The following is an 18,559-nucleotide window of genomic DNA, read 5'->3' on the forward strand; positions in this document are numbered from 1 at the left end:
GAAGAGGCCCCTGTGTTCATGTCTACCAAGACCACAGCCTTCTGAATTGGCTGCAGGGCAGAGCCCACTCAGAGCTTGTGGTGTTTCATCACCAACTCAGTGAACCGCAGCCCTGCTCCCTTCTTCATACCCACGTGGGGGCAGGGTGGTGATTTAGGCAGGAAGCATGTAACAGGGAGGGTCCGTGCCAACTGTCCTGGGGCTCTACACTGTTTTCTCTTCTAGCTGGCCCACCAGTCCACTTCTGGACCCTTTCTGGGCCACAGAGCAGTGGAGGAGATGTGTATGACAGACTGGTCCTACTTCCTCAGATGTGTCTACATGGAATAAAGAGGCACAGTACAGGCACTGGCTCAGCCCTGTAAGTTCCAAACTGGCAGAGATGGTAAAGAAATGCTACAACCCAACCAAGATGGAGGCAAAAAGCACCAGGCCACCGGCTGCCTGACCAGTTGTTCCTACAGGCCTGGCAGCCATCCTCCTGGGCATATCCCCACTTCCCTGAAAGGTTTGCTCACCTCCCCCGCTTTCCCAAGAAGCTCCACTTCCTTTCTTTCAGCTCTACCCAGCAGCCATGCTAGCTCTCATGTTAAAATGCGTATAAAATATAATAGACAGGGCATCTTAGTCCAGTGTGGCCATTTCTGGAACAAGGCCACTGCTATAAGCAACTCAGACCTTCTTCCCCCAAGCAGGTCCAAGAGGCAGATCAGCCGGTGACTTGTGATGTAAGGGAAACCTGGGAGAGGAGTTCCCACCCACAAGGGCTCCTACTCCTAGCACACATGGTCAGCGCCACACAAACAAGGGTTCAGGGTTAGAATCGATTCATCTCTACAGGTTGTCTGTCACTGACCTTGGTGGCATATAGACAGTCAAATTGACATGCCCAAGGTCACTGGCTGGGAATGGACACGTAAGCAGTGTTGGCCTCCCTAGATTCCCATTCCAGGGAAATTTCTTGGTGGAGGGCAAAGACTACAGCAGAAGTCAACATGCTCTGCTGAGAGGCAGTAGTCTGGACAGCTTCCCTAGGCTGGGCTGTCCTGACAGAACCTTTGTTTGCCCAGCAAGGGCATGCATGTGGCTTCTAGCTGTGGTCCCAGCCTGCTCTGCAAGCACAATCAGAGGATGGCAGTTATATTTGACTTTTTTTTACATGCATTTATTTGTTTATTTGTGTGTGTGTGTATCAAATAGAGCTAAAAGGTACAAACAGATGTTTGAATGAATAAACAAACTATAACTATAAAATAGAATATTGTTCAGCTTCAAAAGGGGAATTCTGACATGCTGTAAGATGGCTACCATGCTCAATGAAAGAAGCTAAGTGAGGTCCCTAGGACTGTCAGAACCACAAGAGACAGAGAGTAAAACTGTGTATGTCAGAAGCTGAGGAGAGGAATGGAGGGTATGTGTGTGTTAGTTTTGACTTTCAAGTTGACACAATCCAGACTCATCTTGGAAGAGAGCTCTAGTGAGGAATTATCTAGATCATGTTCACCTGTAGGCATGTCTGTGTCCAGTCCACTGTAGGCGGCACCATCCCCTAGGCTCAACCCTGACCTGTGGAAGAGTGAAGAAAGCTAGTTGACAGCAAACAAGCCATCAGCATAGGTGCATATGCCTCTCTCTGCTCTTTACTATGGATGTGATGTGTCCAGATGTCTCAAGTTCCTGCTTCTGATTTCCCTGTAGTGATGGACTGTATCCTGGAAATGTAAGGCAAACAAACTCGATCTGTCCCTAAGTTACTTTTAGTCAGTGTATTTTTGCAACAGCAACAAAATAAAACTAGAACAGGGATTAGTGTTTAATAGGGACAGGGATTCAGTTTGTGACAACACACCATGCTGAGAAGCCAGTCACTGTCTACCCATTGGGGAGGCTTGCCTTTTCATGGCTGTGTCTTGCAGTTCTTTGTGGGGGTATACTGGCTAGTTTTATGTCAACTAGACACAAGCTAGAGTCATCAGAGAGGAGAGAACCTCAATTGAGGAAATGCGGCCATACGATCCAGCTGTAAAGCACTTTCTAAATTAGTGATCGATGGGGGAGGGCACACTGTGGATGGGGCCTCCCTTGTTCTACTGGTCCTGGGTTCTATAAAAAAGCAGGCTGAGCAAGCCATGAGGGAGCAAGCAGGTAAGCAGTACCCCGTGACGTCTGCATCAGCTCCTGCCTGCAGGTTACTGTCCTGTTTGAGTTCTGGCCCTGACTTCTTTCAATGATGATGAGCGATACAGAAGTACTCGCAGAATAAACCCTTTCCTCCCTAACTTGCTTCTTGGTTATGGTGTTTTGTCGAAGTAATAGAAACCCTAACTACGGCATGGGATGTGATCTAACTGAAGTCACTATCACTGGTGGGCATCCACTCACAAGCACACAGTTTAACAGGGATGACCGAGGTTCCCAGCAGTGACGTGACTCACCACATCAGAGCCTGGGCTAGCGCTGAGCTCCTTCTCCTGGCCCAGGCTTGGCTGGTGTGAGAGTCCTCTGGAGCTCTCAGGCAGCCCAGCAGTAGTCCTAGGGACACAGATGATCCCTCGTCTGTAAAACCAGGACTCAATGGGCCTTGCTGGAGTCAGATGCTGCTACTGCACTGGTCAGCAAAAGTTCCTGTCTGGTCCTGGCCAAGCTTTCTGAAAATGAGACCTCAGGCTGCTGGCAAGTGCTTGCAAGGCCCTGCTGAGAGGCCATCCATCCTGTTACCGGTGACAGTCTCACAACCCATCTCAGAAAGGCCTCTCCCAACCCCGCCAAGCACTCCTAGGACTCCTACCCAGCAGGATTTTGTCATTGTCATTTGTACAGGCCCTATTCCCCAAAGCTCAGGAGCAGGTGGAATCATGGGACCACTCTCTGCCTCCTCAGTTCACTTCTCAGGGATGCTCACACAGGTATCTTCTGAGGTGTCTGGGCCCCACCTTGTCTACATTCAGACTCAGGCTCTTGCCAGTGATTGTTGGCAAGTGGAGGGACATAGGGATCCAGTGACACGGCTCTGTATGCGTAGGGCTCAGAGCAAGCCTCTTGGGTCCCTGGAGGTAGACAGTTGAAGGAAGGAGCCATGTTTCCCCAAGAGAGCATCAGGACTGTGTCAAGGCCTGGGATCCAGAACATAGAAGGCTTCACTGATTAGCTGCTACCTGCCCAGGCCTGGCAAGAAGCTGGTCCTATGACACTCTCCTGTTCCCTCCTGCCTTTCCTGAACCTGTGGTGTTCCCATCCCTCATCTCCCCTTGACTTCCCTTCTAATAGTCAGCTCCCACTTGTCAACAGCATCCCTGAGAGTGACTGTTGCCTGCCACCAACACAGCCCTGTCTTTACACTGATGTACCCTGGGAACACTGTCCTCCTTGCAGTTCCTGGCTTTCCACGATAGGCCCAGTGAGCAGTAGCTGACTTCAGAAAGGAGCATTGTGGGACACTGGCTAGGGTTTCCCTGCCCTGTGGCTCTTCAGCTTCCCTGGATGCTGGCCTCTCTAACTGAGATTTTGTCCCTCACAGCCTGCCTGGAGAAAACTGCACCATGGAGGAACGGGCCTCTCTGTTCCCCAGGAGCTCCTCTGAAGGGGCACAGAACACATACAGAGGCATAGCAGTCAGCCCACAGTTACCCAGCCAAGTGAAGGCAGAGCTGGCTCTTGAGCTGGGTGGATTAGCTAGGTCCAACAGATCAGGCTTGGATTCTGTGAGGATGTTTCTCAGTGCTAGGTTCACTGCTAGCTAATGGCCACCGAGCAGGTCACTCTCCTGAGGTGGTTCTCAGCCAACGGTATGACTTTCTCCAACAGCCCAGACCAACATTCCTTCTGAGTCCAGTGTCACTGTGCCACTGCACACAGCACAAACAGTCCAAGAACACCCATCCACATGCCTTCCAGTCTCCACTCTTCATGGCTCTAATGCCACCACACTGACCCCAGACTGCCCACTCTGCCAGACGGAAGCTCTGGAGGCCTGGAAATAGAACTTGGATGCATCCTGACACCCAGAATGGACTGTGTCTTCCAGGGCAGCTCAGGGAGCGCTACTCCAAGGAGGAGATACAGGCTAAGGCACCCAACACTGGATTCACAGGGCTGTCTTCCAGCCCTGCCCTGCTCTGGAGACATTTGCAGCCATTGGTGTAACTAGCACCCCTGTGTTAGTTAATAAATCAATTTGATAGGGTTTAGAATCATTTAGAAGATAAACTTCTGAGCAGGCCTGTGGGGAAGTTTCTAGATTGGGTTGAAGTGGGGAGACCCATCTGACATGTGTAATATTATCTCTTGGGGTTCAGTCTCAGACTGAATAAAAAGGAAATAAGGGGGCCGGAGATGTGGTTCAGTGGTAGAACACTTGCCTAGCATACACAGGCTGTGGGTCTGAGCCTGTCCTGGCTAGTATTATGCCAACCTGACACAAGATAAGTCATTTGGGAAAAAGGGAACCTCAGTTGAGGAAATGCTTCCATAAGAATGGCCTATAGTCAAGGCCTAGAGAGCATTTTTAAAATTAGTGATTGATGTAGGAGGGTCTAGTTCACTGTGGGTGGTGTTGCCCCTGAGCTATCAGAAAGCATGTATCAGAAAGGCTTGAGGAGCAAGCCCTAAGCAGCGCTCCTTTATGGCTTCTGCATCAGCTCCTGCCTCCAAGTTCCTGCCTTGAGTTCCTGACCTCTTTGCAAGAGTGTGATCTGAAGGTTGTAAGACAAAACAAACTCCTTCCCAAGTTGTTACAGGGTATTTAATTTTAGCAATAACCTAAGAGAAATCCTCAGTGCTTCAAGAAAACAAAACTAAGACAAAGCAAGCTAAACACCAGCATTTACTAGCTGCCTCTTGCCAGTGGATACAATGTAACCAGCTCCTCCCACTGCATCTTCCCAATCCTGATGGACCCCACCCTTGAACTGTAAATATATTTACAAAATAACTTCCTCCAATTGCCTCGTCAGTTTCTTGCAGTGGCAACAAAGTAGCTATTATAACCTACCGTCTTACCCCATCTAGCCCTAACCGTGTGACTAGACCCTTCTCTGGCTTTAGGTCCTGGGTTTCATCACCAGCCGCCGGCTTTTGCCAAGAGGTTCAGCCATATTGTAACAGTTGATGATACTCATCCCCACTTCCCACCCTGTTAAAGGCCTTCTCGCCTCCCTTCTAGTTCCTTTTACATGACTTCTCTCTGGCTCTCTCAATAGCAAGCTAGGCTTTGCTACTCTGATGGTCTTGGCTTTGGCTATATATCTTGGTGAGTTTTGTAGGAAACAAAGGTTCCTGAGGGCAATGAAAGCTTTAAGGACCCAGCCCAAGGCAAGAGTCCCACAAGATAAATAACACAGAAGGCTGGGACCATCATATTGCGACTGGACAGGTGGCTAGAGCTTAAGCCACCTTGATGAAATGTCATGAGAAGGCCAGGACTGCACAGCAGGACAGTAGTCTGGGAGCCCTGGACTTGTCCTGTGCAGCCTACGGTTGGGTTACTTTGGCAGGTCCATGGCTCCAATGCCCTCATTTCTTAGCATGTTCTTTTCCTCGTGGTACTGGGAACAAAACCCAGGGCCTTGCATGTGCTAAGCCAAAGCTCCACCACTGAGCCACACTTGTAACCCTCCCTGCACTTATTATTGTTGTGTGTGTACGTGTATCTAAGAATGCGTATGTGTGAGTGCTGTGCTCACGTGGAGGTCAGAGGATAACTACAGTCAGTTCTCTCCTTCTGTTTTTACCACGGATTCTGGGGATCAAACAGGTCTTCAAGCTTGTGCAGCAAGCACTTTTACCTGTTGTGCTATCATAGTGGTCTCCCTGCATTTCCACAACCCTGTACTTTTAAGTGATCTGAGCAACATTTAGTTGTGAGTCAAGCAAGGCCATGCTCAGAGGCAAACTGATACTTGCCTGCCTTCGAGGACTCCATCAGCTTCATAGCCTGGGGAGTGCTCTGTCTGCTGCGATGTATCAGCACCAAGAACAGCACCCAGCAGACAGTAGGTGCTCTTGCAAAGTCTCTGGAGATTTTAGAGGGCCCTGTGACCCTGCCTTACATCATCACTGTTCAGACTGGTGATCACACTCATTTCTAAGCCCAGCCCTCAGTGTGGCAGGTTCTCTTAGTCACAGACCAGCTTGGCGTCTGTTCTGAGCCTTAGTGCCTTCTGGTGGAGGCTGTCAATTCTTCAGGAACGACTTTAGTTTGGAAGCATGAAACAAGAAGGCTACAGAGGCCACTTGGGCCTTCTCTTGACCTGAGGAGCTAGCCTCTATTTCCCACAAAACTCAATAAGCATTTGTCAGAACATTGCAGAACACAGTGATGTGCCCTTCCCCAAGAACAGACCATGTTGTGGGACCTGGTAGCTGGTTTACTGTTCACTCGAGTTTCAAACTTATGTTAAGTGTGCTACATTCCAAGCTATCTGCTACAAAAGTAAAGGGAGATGGAAAATATTGGTTTCTACACTGGTCAAGTCCCAGGTCCTATTGTTCCCAGCCTGTCTGAGAGTCAGTCACCTTACCCACATTCCTGAACTCTGAGTTTCATTTGTGTTCCTGTAAGGACGCCTGGCCTGCACTACCCTTTTAATGACTATTTTTAAGCCTTTTGGATCCAACTCCACTTCCTCTCCCCACTCAAGGTCCCCCTGACTTTGGTGAGACTATAGCTCCCACTTCAGTGCTTCTCCGGGTACTGCTGGTGTTTGTGGAAGGTCCTAAGAACTCCCAGGCAAGAAGGCTAAGCACAGCACCCACTAATTGCTAGGAACAGTGCACTGCCAAAGGTTCACACAGTGGATCCTGGTTAGGACTACCACATCACTCATAGAGGGCACGCCCAGAATATCTGACCTATGGCCACCAGCCCAGAGTCCTATGTGAGCACATGCTGGATAAGATGGGCCAACAGGGAGTCTAAGGGTATCTAGGTACTGTCACAACAAGAGTGTGGGAGGGGCAGAAGTTAGAAATGAATTACTAGGGATTTGGTAACTAAGAATTACAGTGAATTAGTAAGAGCCCTCTCTTTCTAGATAACTGTGTGGTCTGGTGTGTCCCAAGCTCCATGACAACTGTAGATGTGTAAACGCCTGAGCCAACCTCAGCAGCAGGTGGCATCAGCTTTCTCCCCAGAGACTAACAGATGGTCACAGGTGGGTGGGATGTATTCCCTGTAGCCCCCAGAGCCTCTGGTGGGCACTTGTGGCCACGATGCTTGAGGACACACTCAGACGTCACCACAGTTCACCTTGGGATTGTATTCTGAGGACCAATGTAGCCACAGACAATGGAGATTCCCCAGACACAACAGGAGGGATGGCCACCCACAGATCACAGTCTGGGATATGCTCAACAGCTATCTTTAGTGGTTGGGAATACTTCTAAAGGTGTTTCTGAGGCTACAGTAAGCCAGAACGGCTTATGGGAAGGTGGGCCACCTGTTCAAGACCTCATCAGCACCCTCCTACCCCACATCTGGTAGTGTTGCTACTCAAACACACCATCCTCACCAGAGGCTAGTGGACTTACAACCACTGTAGTCTGGGGACTATTGAGTTTGGGAGGGTCTGGAAGCCCAGACTCAATTTCTCATTAGATTTTAAACATGTTGAGTCAGGTATTAAAGGAAAAAAGTCTTCCAGCCTGGCCAGCTTGGCTCAGGCATCTGTGACCAATTAAAGGCCAGCTGTAACCTTAAGAGATCTACCTGGGTGTGGCCAGCTGAGGATGGACTGAGCTTACATTTCTCTCCCCTCAGCCAGCTAGCCAAGATGATGTGTCCTCATATGGCACTTTAGGACACGCTCTCCTAATCCGAGCCTTCCAGTGCTGCCTTCTGATGCCTTAGTTCTCTGCCCCTTCTTGTACCTGAGGGAATCTTTGGCTTGAGAACTAGATCTCCGCCCTGTGGTCTCACCCTTGCAGGTTGGGCACTATTTCAGCCCAGGTTAGTACCATCAGCTGGGATCCACACAGGCACTTGCCAACTCTGGTCTGGGACACTGACTTACTCAGAATATAAACAGGAATTACTTAGGTTAGCAGACCTCTAGTGAGGCTCCACCCTGGCTTAATCCCTGGGACTCAGTTTCCCACGTCCATGCTGAGCAATGCTCTGTCTACCAGCAGCTCTGGAACATTTCTCTCCTAGGCATCTTGCAGGGCTTCCTATCTGAGCCTCCTAGACACGGGCCCTAGCATTGGCCAGGGGCCAACCGAGCCCGCCTCATCCACCTGTAGTGCCCACACAAAGACATGACATGCTGACTTTCTGGCACTGGCCTCCAGGTTCAGTCCACAGAGGGCTTGCTCTCTGTCCTGGCCCTGGCTTCCCGGGGGCCCGGGGGAGGAGGGCAGATTGGGCAGATGGCCAGGGAGCACGACTGACAGAGCCCCAGGGGCTGCCCTGTCACCTGGCCAAGTCCTCAGGATCTAGGGAGCAGTTTGCACAAGTGAGCAGCAGCCTGTTTGGCTGGCCTTTGCCCCGAGGGAGACAGTCTGCTTGGCATGCTTTGGGCCTTTCCACCGAACCCAGTCTGTCCCCAATCCCTGCTCTCTGCTTTTCTTGAAAAATCTGTCCGAGGGGTGAGCCTCCCGTCTGGCTTGACTCTTGTTCACAGGCAGTCTGTCTGCGGTACACTGGTGCCACTGACTGCCAGCCAGGGGTCTCCAGACTACGATCTTGGGTCTGTGACATACCACAGAGATGTGTCACTGGTTAGCAGTCACGGCTCTGGCCACTGAGGGAGCATTGTCAGACTTAGCATATCAGCAAGAAAACCCTGGCCTGCCACCTGACAGAAACAGAGAGCCCGGGATTTCTATAGCCAGACAGATCATGCCAAACCAGAACCAAGAATGAGATGTAGAAATCATGGGGTCCTTCCTCGCTGAGTCCCAAAAACTTGTACTTGCAAGTTATGACTCCCCAAACTCAAGAGTGTGATTTTATTTGAATGCAAGATCTCTGCAGACATTAACTATTAAGAGCATACGAGCGGGCCCTAATCCAAGACAGGTGGTATTTTTATAAGGAGTTTAGAGATAGATACACGGGAGAAGCTGTGCAAAGATGAAGGTGTGGGTTTATAAGCCAGGGGCACCAGCAAATCTCAGGATGCTAGGAAGGGCTGGGCTCATGTTCTCCCATTGCTACAGAAAGGGAGGACCTTGCCTGGTGCCTGGTCTCAGGCTCCCAGTACCCCAACCATGAAGCAATGTCTGCAGATACATCTTTCTGTTTGCTTTGGTACTGTGGCTCTGGAAATGAAAACACTGGTAATTTCCAGGGCTGGTCCCCTGCTTGGCACACAGGAAGAACTTGGGAGTGCTCATCACACAAATGGACCCAAGACCTGCTCAGGTGAGATTCAAAGCAGGAGTGTATATGCCTGGGGACAACAGTGGCAGAGGTGGCCTGGGGTGAGCACAGGAGGGGCTGGCCTAGGGGGGAGAAGTCAGATGCCAGGGCAATGAGAAGCCAGGGGGAGATAATGCTGAAGGCATAAGCAGGGAGGAGCTGAGGGTAGCTGGTTCCTAAGGGACTCACCAAGGTTGCTTGTCACACAATGGAGTGGCAGTGTGTTTCCTTCACACTCAAAAGCTTCCTTGGCATGGAGCGCTGACAGTCAAGTAGGACATATAGGCACCCCTGGTTGCCCTGTGCTCTTATCCAGAACAATGGCCTCTTCATGGTATGTGGGGAACTGAGTTCAAGAAAGAGAGGACCATATCAACCCAGGGGACTATGCCTCAACACATGCAGGAGAATTTGAGCAATGCAGGTGCCTACCCAGGCCTGCTCCCAATCACCACGAAGAAAGGCTGCAAGCAGGGCATCAGCAGAGTGCTTGGGTTCCAGGTGGGAGGCAACAGCTTGAAGCCACTAAAGGATATGGGCGATATTCAACTCCAGATGACTGTCAGGGTAGGTCAGGGCTGGACAGAGGCTTTAACTTCGGGGGTGGGGGGTGAGCTCTGACATAGGAAAGACCCTGAGATCCTTCCTGACCCAGCCTAAAGAGGACAGTCTTGTTTAAGGAAGAGTCCACCTTTCCCTGCCCACCTCTTACTCCACAGGTGACAGATTTGCTAGAGGACCCATGGTATAAATGAAGGTGTGTTTGCACACTGACTGAACCTACCTGGCTCTAAAGTGCATCTCTGCTGCTTGGCATACATGACAGTAAAGGCCCAGTATTTTAGGGGTGGGGTGGGGGGTGAGCCTGTCACTAGAGGCTTGCACTAATAGTCTAGGATCACTACCATTGGCAGAGCCCCTACCATACTCCTTGGCTAGCCCTGTGTACAGGGCATCTGCCTGTCTACTATTCTTTTGGGACTTAGCCCCATCAAGATCAGCTTGCCTCTCCCAGCTACTGACAATCTGAGAGTTCTGTCCTTGGCCCACAGGAAGTAGTCAGGATACCTCTGTGTATACTCTGGGTCACCCCTGTTACATGTCTCGAGCTGGGGAAGAGTCATTCTGGTCTGTGTAGTGTCAGTCAAAAGAATTTCTGGCTGGGCAGTGGTGGCACACGCCTTTAATCCCAGCACTTGGGAGGCAGAGGCAGGCAGATTTCTGAGTTCGAGGCCAGTCTGGTCTACAGAGTGAGTTCCAGGACAGCCAGGGCTACACAGAGAAACCCTGTCTCGAAAAACCAAAAAAAAAAAAAAAAAAAAAAAAAGAATTTCTGGACTTTAAGAAGGCGCCAAAAGTAGAGAATCTGAGAGCTGTGAGGCCCACAAGGCCTGCACTGCAAAATCCTACTTCAGGTCTCCAAGCTGAGACAGCGTGATGCTTCCAGAACACAAAGCCTCGAAAAGGAGGTCTGCTTTGGCTTTACTGAGGAATAGCTGCCAACACAGGCTTTGGGATTAGCCAGACAATGCTCTAAGAAAGGTATGTGGCCTCTCTGGCTTGATGTCCTCTTTAATCCAGTGGTTCACACAGTCCCTCTCATGAAGTGCTCTTGGGGTAATTATAAAAATGGCTTTTTGGAGCCCAGTTCACTAGGAACACTCTCGGCCGATGGACACTATCACCTGTGCAGTGTGTGCTGACTCTGCAGAAAGCCTCTGGAGCCTGAGAGAGGAAGTTTCCATGGAGAAGCAGGATGGCCTGTCCGGCATGAGAGCCGCAGTGCTACAGCAAGGACCCAGGCCATTGCATCACGCAGTCGGCCGTGCTGGAACATGGCTCCCTTGGGCACACCAAAGCCCGACCGTTGTGCTGGGGATGATGAAAGTTGAGCTCCGAGCAGCACACTAGGGCACGAAGACCACCCCGGACTTCAGGCTGAGCCACACAGGAGACGCCTCTTCCTGGGCAGGATAGGGCACTCAAATACTTTCGGTCCAGGGTGGCAAATGTGCCAGTGACTTCTGAGAGCCACCGACCTCAAGTGAGGGATGGTTTTTGTTGGCTTCTACAGAAAGTCAGACAGCTCCTAAGAGATAGGAAGGGCATGCAGGCCCAAGGACCTCAGATTCCAAACTACTGTACAGAAGGCCAGAGCTCACATAGAGAACTAGATACAGTCCTGTTGGGGGCTTAGTGAATACCCACTGTGGGTTTCTGGTATGAGGGGCCCACCCTAGTTGGCAGGCAGGAACACTGTGACTTTGGGACACAGAAGCTTGATAGTTCTAAGTTCTTCTGATGCCCAGCTCCCACTCTGTCCAGGCTGCAGACTTTAAGGAGGGCTGTGTGAGCACTGCTAAGGCCATCTCCACCTTCTACCTCCAGGCTTCGGTACAGCTGCCAAGAAACACGTGTTCATCTGCAGTTCTTTACCGAGAACCTACTTGGGGCCAGTGGCCTGGATAGGTTTTGTGTTGACAAGGTAGGGGTAGTCTCTGACCCTAGAGTCCAAACGGAACACCCTGGTACAGAACTAACCATATGGGGTACACTTCGTAACATTCGTGGCCCAGAACAGTCCTGCCAGCCAAGAGAGACTTGCTTGATGGTGGCTGTGATTCAGCAGTGGGCTCCTAGCAACCTTACCCAGACCTTGCTCCCTGGCAGGGCCCTGGCATAGAAGGAGGACACCACCGTAGTTAGTGGCCGCCTCCCCTGGCTGGTTCTCCTCTATGGAATGGGACAGCTGTCACCACTGCTGCCTGGAAAGGCCGTCCAGAAAACTAAGCAGTGCCTTAAGTGAGGAGCCAGCCTCTCATATGTAGTACTGTTTAATGAAAGGGAAGTCTGCTATTTCTGGTCCCTAAGATGCAGGGGCAGGAAGGGCCATCTAATTGCCCACGGGCCACTCTTCCTCTCTCCCAAACACACAGTGACTCCAATAGAACCTCAGCAGGCACCTAGCCCTGGGGTAGTTCCATATTTTTTATAAGAGCGCTTTGGAACTCTGAACAGGAGACTGCAGGAAAGGGATCACATTGGAGCTCCAGGGAGGACTGTACCATTAAGGGCCACCAGAGGGCGCCTGGTCCTCAGAATCCAGGTCTGGTGGCACGGAATCAGACAGGACCCTGAGCTTGGCTGCCCTTTGGGCTGCTGCTATCCTAGGAGGTCACCCTGTTTTTCAGTCCATATGCCAATACTCTCCTCAGTGCCCTGGGGCTTGAAGGTATTCTTCCACTCTGAGGGCTGTGAGGTGCAGCCCAAGGGGTTCCAGAAAAGTGTGGCACCAGTTCTGAGGTGCACCAATAGGGATGATGGAAAAACATAGGCCCCAGCCTTGCATGTCAATAAATAGGGTGTCTCTGAACAAACATTGGGCCCCAACTAATATGACTGCTGTAATTCTGCAGGGTGCCCACACACCCCAGCTGGATGGGCATCTGAGGCTGTCGTCACAGACATCAAAGCATTTTGCTTGTCTTGAGTTCCTAATCCCCCACATTCCCCAACCGCAGGGCAGTAAGAACCAGGATCTCTGGAAGGACCACACCTCTGCTTCTTTATTTTGCCCTCTTGGTGCCCTTGCCACTGCCTACATTGCCAGTTCCTGCCTACGCGGGCACAGTAGTTGTGGGTGGGTACAAGCTCATGAAGGTCCCCAAGAAGGCATTAAGATGGGCAGGCATAGCCAAGGAAGGATTCAGGCTGGAAGGCCTCGGGCTGGTATGTGTGGGGAGCTGGAGTCTGCCAGGGATAAGAGATATACAAGGATGTCAGAGTAGAAGTTCCCATTTCTGTGTGTTTGGAGGTGGGCATAAAGTGACCAGGGCACCAACCAAACTATACCTGTCCCCCTCTGCTGCCAGGCACCAGGTGGACAGCACCCAGAGAATTGCAGGAGGTGGCTTTGACAATGGCAGGGCTGTCTGTAGAGAGAGGCATAGAAAGGCTTGTACTGGGGGCATTTGAGAGAAACACAGTCAAGAGACTTGGGCCAAACAAAGTGTTTATGGGTTCTGTCTCTCCCCAGGAACAGGGGCTGGCTACCTACTACCATTCCCAAGCAAGTTGCAGCCACAGGCCACCCCTCTGGGTAATACTCTTACTTTCCTCATTCAGGGTATCTATGGTACTAGTTGAGTTTGGCCTATAGCCTGCACAAGCCCCCTCAGTTTCATAAGAACTGCACAGCAGGAATTCCCTGCTCACCAAGGCTCTGGTGTTGCACTTACGCAGGAAAGCTCCCCACACATTTAAGAGCAAACAAAGCCTGGGGCTTGGGAGGTCCTTAGGACATTGCATAGGCGCTCCAAGCTCATAAAGATTCGGTTCCCAGAGCTCCTGAGGCAGCAGGGAAGGGAAGGGAGGGGAAGGGCTGCTCTCAGCAGCTGCAGGGCCGAGGCCGCCGCCAGGAGGGCCGCTCTTCTTACAAAGAGATGACAAGGCCCCTGGGCGGGATCCAAGACGCCGACCACCTGCAGCTGGGCTCGCAGCTCCAGGCGGCCCCAAGCGCCCGGTCAGACCACGAGTGTGCTAGGATAGGGGCGCTGGCGGGCACAAGTTCCTAGGCAGGAATCCCCTCGAGCCCTGGGGTCCCCTGAAGCACACAACGGGCTCACATTTCCTTAGAACCCAGACTTGAAGTACAGAATCTCCCGATAAATCCCACCTAGGCGGCTCCTGCTGTGGACCCGCGTAAATTCCTTAGCAGAACCCTTTACGCCTCTGGGAGAGGTCCGCATAGAGAAGTTCCCAGTCCAGTGCAAACGGGATATGCACCCCAACAGAACGCCCCAGAGCTACCGCTGGCTTCGCCGCAAGGGCGGCAGGCACGCTGTCCCGGAGCTGGGATTGTTGCCCCGCCGGCACAGTGGGCCAAGCCGGGGACCAAAGACGCCCAGCTCCAACCTTAACCCAAAGGGAGCGCAGAGTGCTATGGGGAAGAGACTCCAGAGCGTAGGGACTGGGAACTGGGAAGCAACAGAGCTGATCGGAGCTCGGAGGCAAGGGCCGTGGGGTATATAGACCAGTTGAGGAGCAAGAGGCCACTCCAAGTCTAGGCGGCGGGTTCAGGCGCCGGGGGCTAGCTGCGGCGCGGGTAGGGGCCCAGAGCAGACCTCCCGAGTGCTAGGGTCCCGTGCCCCCGGACGCAGCGCCCTTACTCACCCGAGATCTCTGCCTGGGGCACGTCGCTCAGGCTAAAGCCCTTAGCCCCGTAGATCTGGCGGACTTCGCTGCAGCTCCGGCTCTTGCTGGCGGGGTCCCCGCGGGCGCAGGCGACCAGCGCGGCGGCCGCGCACAGCAGCCACCAGCCTCGGGCCCGGAGCTCCATGGCGGGGCCCGAGGCTCCCCGGCCGCCCGTGCGCGCCTCCCTCGGTCCCGGCCGGCCCGCTCAGCTCAGTGTGCGCGAAGGGCAGAGCCAAGGTCCCAGCGCGCGCCGCTCGTGGTCCAGAGGCGGCGGCAGCCGAGGAGGCGGAGACAACAAAAGCCGGCTGCGGCTGCGGCGCGGGGCGCTAGGCGCGAGGCGCGAGGTCCGGCCGCTCAGTCGGGACGCCCAGAGCGCGGCGGGCGAACGCGCAGTCCCGGCTCGGCGCCTCCCCCGCCGCGCGCCCGGCCCCACGGCGGCCGCGGAGAGGGGCAGGGAGGGGCGGGGAGCGCGGGCGGGAAGAGGGGAGCGCCCGGGCGGGGCGGGGCGGGGCGAGGCGGGGCACGATCGGGGCGCACCGGGCGCCCCTTCGCACTCCAGAGGGAGAGGCGTGCAGGCTCTTCCAGCCCACGCGATGTGCTCCGTCGCCTGGGTGAGGCGGGGGCGGGGGGAGTCGGGAGTGCAAAGGCCGAGTCCGGGGTCCCTTAAGGCGCCCCCCCCCCCAGCCCAGCACCCAGGGCGGCGGCACCACCTGTGGGGGCGGGGGCAGGGTTGGGGGGGCAGCTGAGGCAGGGCTTCCCTCGCCGGACGTGACATCACGTCCTCCGCCGGCCAATCAGGAGTTTCCCCGCCCCCAGCCGAATTCGGCATCCCCCCCCCCCCTTGCTCCTTTCCATCCTTCACCTTACTGGCTTGCTCTCTAAGCGCTTCTACTACTCGGTCCCGGTCCGGTCACTTCCCTACTCACCTTCGCCCCCCACAACAGCTCCTACCTCCTTACGCCCTTTATAGCTGCTCCTACGAGACTACAGTTTTCGTCTGACGTGTTTTGGAGGAGGGTGAGGGGGTTGAATACGGGAAAATGGCCAAAAAACTAGCCTTCATCGGCTCAGATGACTTCAGTTGTTGCAGATTGCCAGCGGCTGTTACGGTTCCCTCTTCGTGACTTCTTAGGTGCTCGAGCACTGGGGCAGAGGCAGGTCTGTGGACTTGGGTGCAGCGTGGTAGGTGACCTCTGGCAAAAGGAATAGAGTGAGGACGAGAGTTAAATGTTGGGCAGCTCAACTCCAGGCCAGGTGTGGCAGACCACCAACTGTCACGGAGCTGCAGGGATGATTGAGGAGAGAAGGGAGGTGCCTGGCATCCTACTTGGGAGCTGATGATGGTGCTGGATCTGAAGTTTCTTGCTTGGCTGCTGTCAGTGGCACTATCCCTCCTTCATTGCTTAGGTTAGACTGACTCTAGACACCTCGTCTCGAAATGGGAAGAAAGCAAGAAGTGGCTTGCTTGGTTGAGACCCTAAGATAAGCCCTAGGTGAGAAAAAGAGTGCAGGGCTCTTGGATTCAGCTGAGTCAGGGCTTACAGGTTTGTGGCAACACCCCCAATCACCCCTGCCTCAGGTTGTCCCTCCCATCAGGGGTTCCTAAACTGTTGGCCTGCCCACCTTAGGAGGTGGGTTTCCTGTCCTAACTCCCAGGGAAGTGATCCAATTAATCTATGCAGTCATGGCTAGATTACAGAGAGTAACAATGGAAACCCAGTCTAACGGAGCAGATATCCTCACACCCCTGCACTGTAACACTTCTCCTGACTCAGGGACCCCTGTGCACTGCATGCTGAAGCCTTCTCCCTCTTGACCTGGTCTGGCCAGGCCAGCTTGGGCCCCTGACACCTTTAGTAGTGGACTTACACCTGGGCCTGGGCTCCTACTTGCTTTCTGTGCTCTCAGTGTGCTCTGGCCTCCCAACAAGCCTGGAGATTAGGTGTAGCCTCCTTGCTGGCCTGAGAATTGACTCAAGTGTTAAAGGCCCCGCTGTGACCCATCACCATCATCACTGCATGCCTCTTTGTGACTTCACCAGCCTAGATAGTTCCTTGGCCAGGCTCAGTGTCTGAGCCATTTCTGGACCCCAAATGGCAGGTCTTTAGGAGATGGCCTTTGCTATGATCCTGTACAGGTTGGCTCTCTTCTCTAGGGAAATCCTTACCACTGTACCTGCAAAAGAACAGCACAGCACTTTCCCATAGGTCACTCTACTGGCAGCCAAGACAGTGCTCCAGGAGGGGTGCTCCTCTCCACACTGGAGTCTCCATAATCTTGAGGGACCACATATGTGAGCAGTCTAGGGGCTGACTACGGAAGCCTGAGGGGAACATGTAAGGGCTAGTGGGGTCCCCAGCAGCCTCCCCTCCCTTCTGGGGCTGGGAACCTGGGTGGAAGTGGCCTTGGTGCTCCCAGGAAGGGGCCCTTAGATGTGTTTGTCACACCAAGGTCAAGTTTCTCTAGCTAGGTGGCACCTGAGCTAACTCAGCTGCCTCAACCTTGGCTCAAAGGAAATAGACCTGGGACCCAATGGTGAGTGTCCACCACTCACCAGCTGCATGAGTGGTCCAGCTCACAGTGTAGCATCCACATCTCCTCCAGAGGTGAGAGGAAGTGCTTACCACAGCATTTGGGATATACCAAATGTGCAGGAGACAAGCTGCCCCCCCCACCCCAGGTGTTGTCTTTAGAGTTCACAGAGGTCCCTCCATCCTTTGTGAGAGATACTGTGAAGGTCTGCCACCATTTCAGCCCACAGCCAAGACAGAATTTAAGCTAAGGGGCATGGAGGGACATAGGCAACCAGCCCTCTCAGTTTGGGGTAGGCAGGACCTGTCAGATCCTTGGTGATAAAGAGCAAGGAGGCTGAACAGGAAATGATTGTTCAGGTTGCCAGAGCTGAGGGGACCTCATGGCAGAGGGGGCTCTGCTGAACCTGTCCAGCTGCAGTCAAGGTGACAAGATCTTGGGAGGAACAGAGAGAAGATGCTGCCCACTCCCACCCCACCCCACCCGCTGGGGCTCAGCGCCTCTTCTGTGTGGCTGTACTCACCCCTGCAGCCTCCTTCCTTGCCACCCCCACCCAGCCTACCAAGAAGGGAGACTGGTTACATTTTAGAGTAACAGTTGCATTGAGAGAGGTCTTGAATCTCAACGTGCTGGCGGCTGGAACCTCGTTATCCCTGAGAGGAGAGCTGCTCGCAGCAGACCTTGCCTTTTCTTGCCCCTGCGTTCCTGACTGCAGAGTTATAGTCACATATGAGGCAACAGCTTAGCTGTCCCTCAGCTCAGCTGTGGCATAGCTTGACACAGGTACTTCTAGGTCACTGGATGTCAAATCCAGGGTTTTACCTGGCTAAGGCTACCTCCTGTGGCAGTTGGAAATGGGGTTACAATGAGAGATTTGGGAAGGATGAGTTCTGGGACCACTGTATGCCAAGCACATGGAAATGCCTTGGGGTCCTTGCCTGCTCAAAGTGTGATATGGTTATGAGACAGAAAGCAGAAATAAATGAGTAGAAAACCAATCAAAAGGGAAACTGCAGTCCTTCAGGCCAGTTGAAACTATTTTCTATATTCAGAGTGCGAAGCTAAGGAGAGAGGGTCAACAGAGTGCTTGGCTCCAAGCACCCAGCTTCCTTCCATAAGAGTCCTGAAGGGATCTGGGGGTGGGGGGACAGGGTACTGAGCTCTGATGAGCCCCTCTTACTCAGAGGGACATAGGAACAGGCTGGAGGTCTGTTGATTCCTAGCAGGCCTACTGGCCTCCCCCCTTTTCCTGTGATTTGACACTACCTCCCCCAGCTGGAGGATCCAACATGTTCCATGTTCTCTCTGGCTTGGTGATCATCATTTAGTCAAAGTCACTGCCACCTGTTCAGGTACAAAGTGGTGCAAGCAGGGGCCAGAGGCGTGGCCTAGGCTCAGGAGACAGGTGACAAAACTTAGACCTCGTAGGAGGTGGTGTGGTGCCTGGGAAATATGGAAAGCCTAGGGTGCCCACAT

At 53.1% G+C, this 18,559-nt stretch overlaps 1 protein-coding gene across 1 annotated transcript in view; it reads right to left on the bottom strand.

Annotated features, from left to right (window-relative positions):
• Gpc1 (glypican 1) overlaps positions 1–14,983 on the bottom strand; it is a 28,192-nt gene extending 13,209 nt beyond the window's left edge. Inside the window, exon 1 of the mRNA XM_028755431.1 lies at positions 14,531–14,983. Coding sequence (XP_028611264.1) covers positions 14,531–14,696 — 166 coding nt within the window. The 5' untranslated portion in view covers positions 14,697–14,983. The remainder of the gene's footprint in view (positions 1–14,530) is intronic.
• Positions 14,984–18,559: the final 3,576 nt, after the last annotated feature.

This window comes from Grammomys surdaster, unplaced genomic scaffold (assembly GCF_004785775.1).
Source record: "Grammomys surdaster isolate TR1022 unplaced genomic scaffold, NIH_TR_1.0 126059, whole genome shotgun sequence".
Taxonomy (NCBI): Eukaryota; Metazoa; Chordata; class Mammalia; order Rodentia; family Muridae; genus Grammomys; species Grammomys surdaster.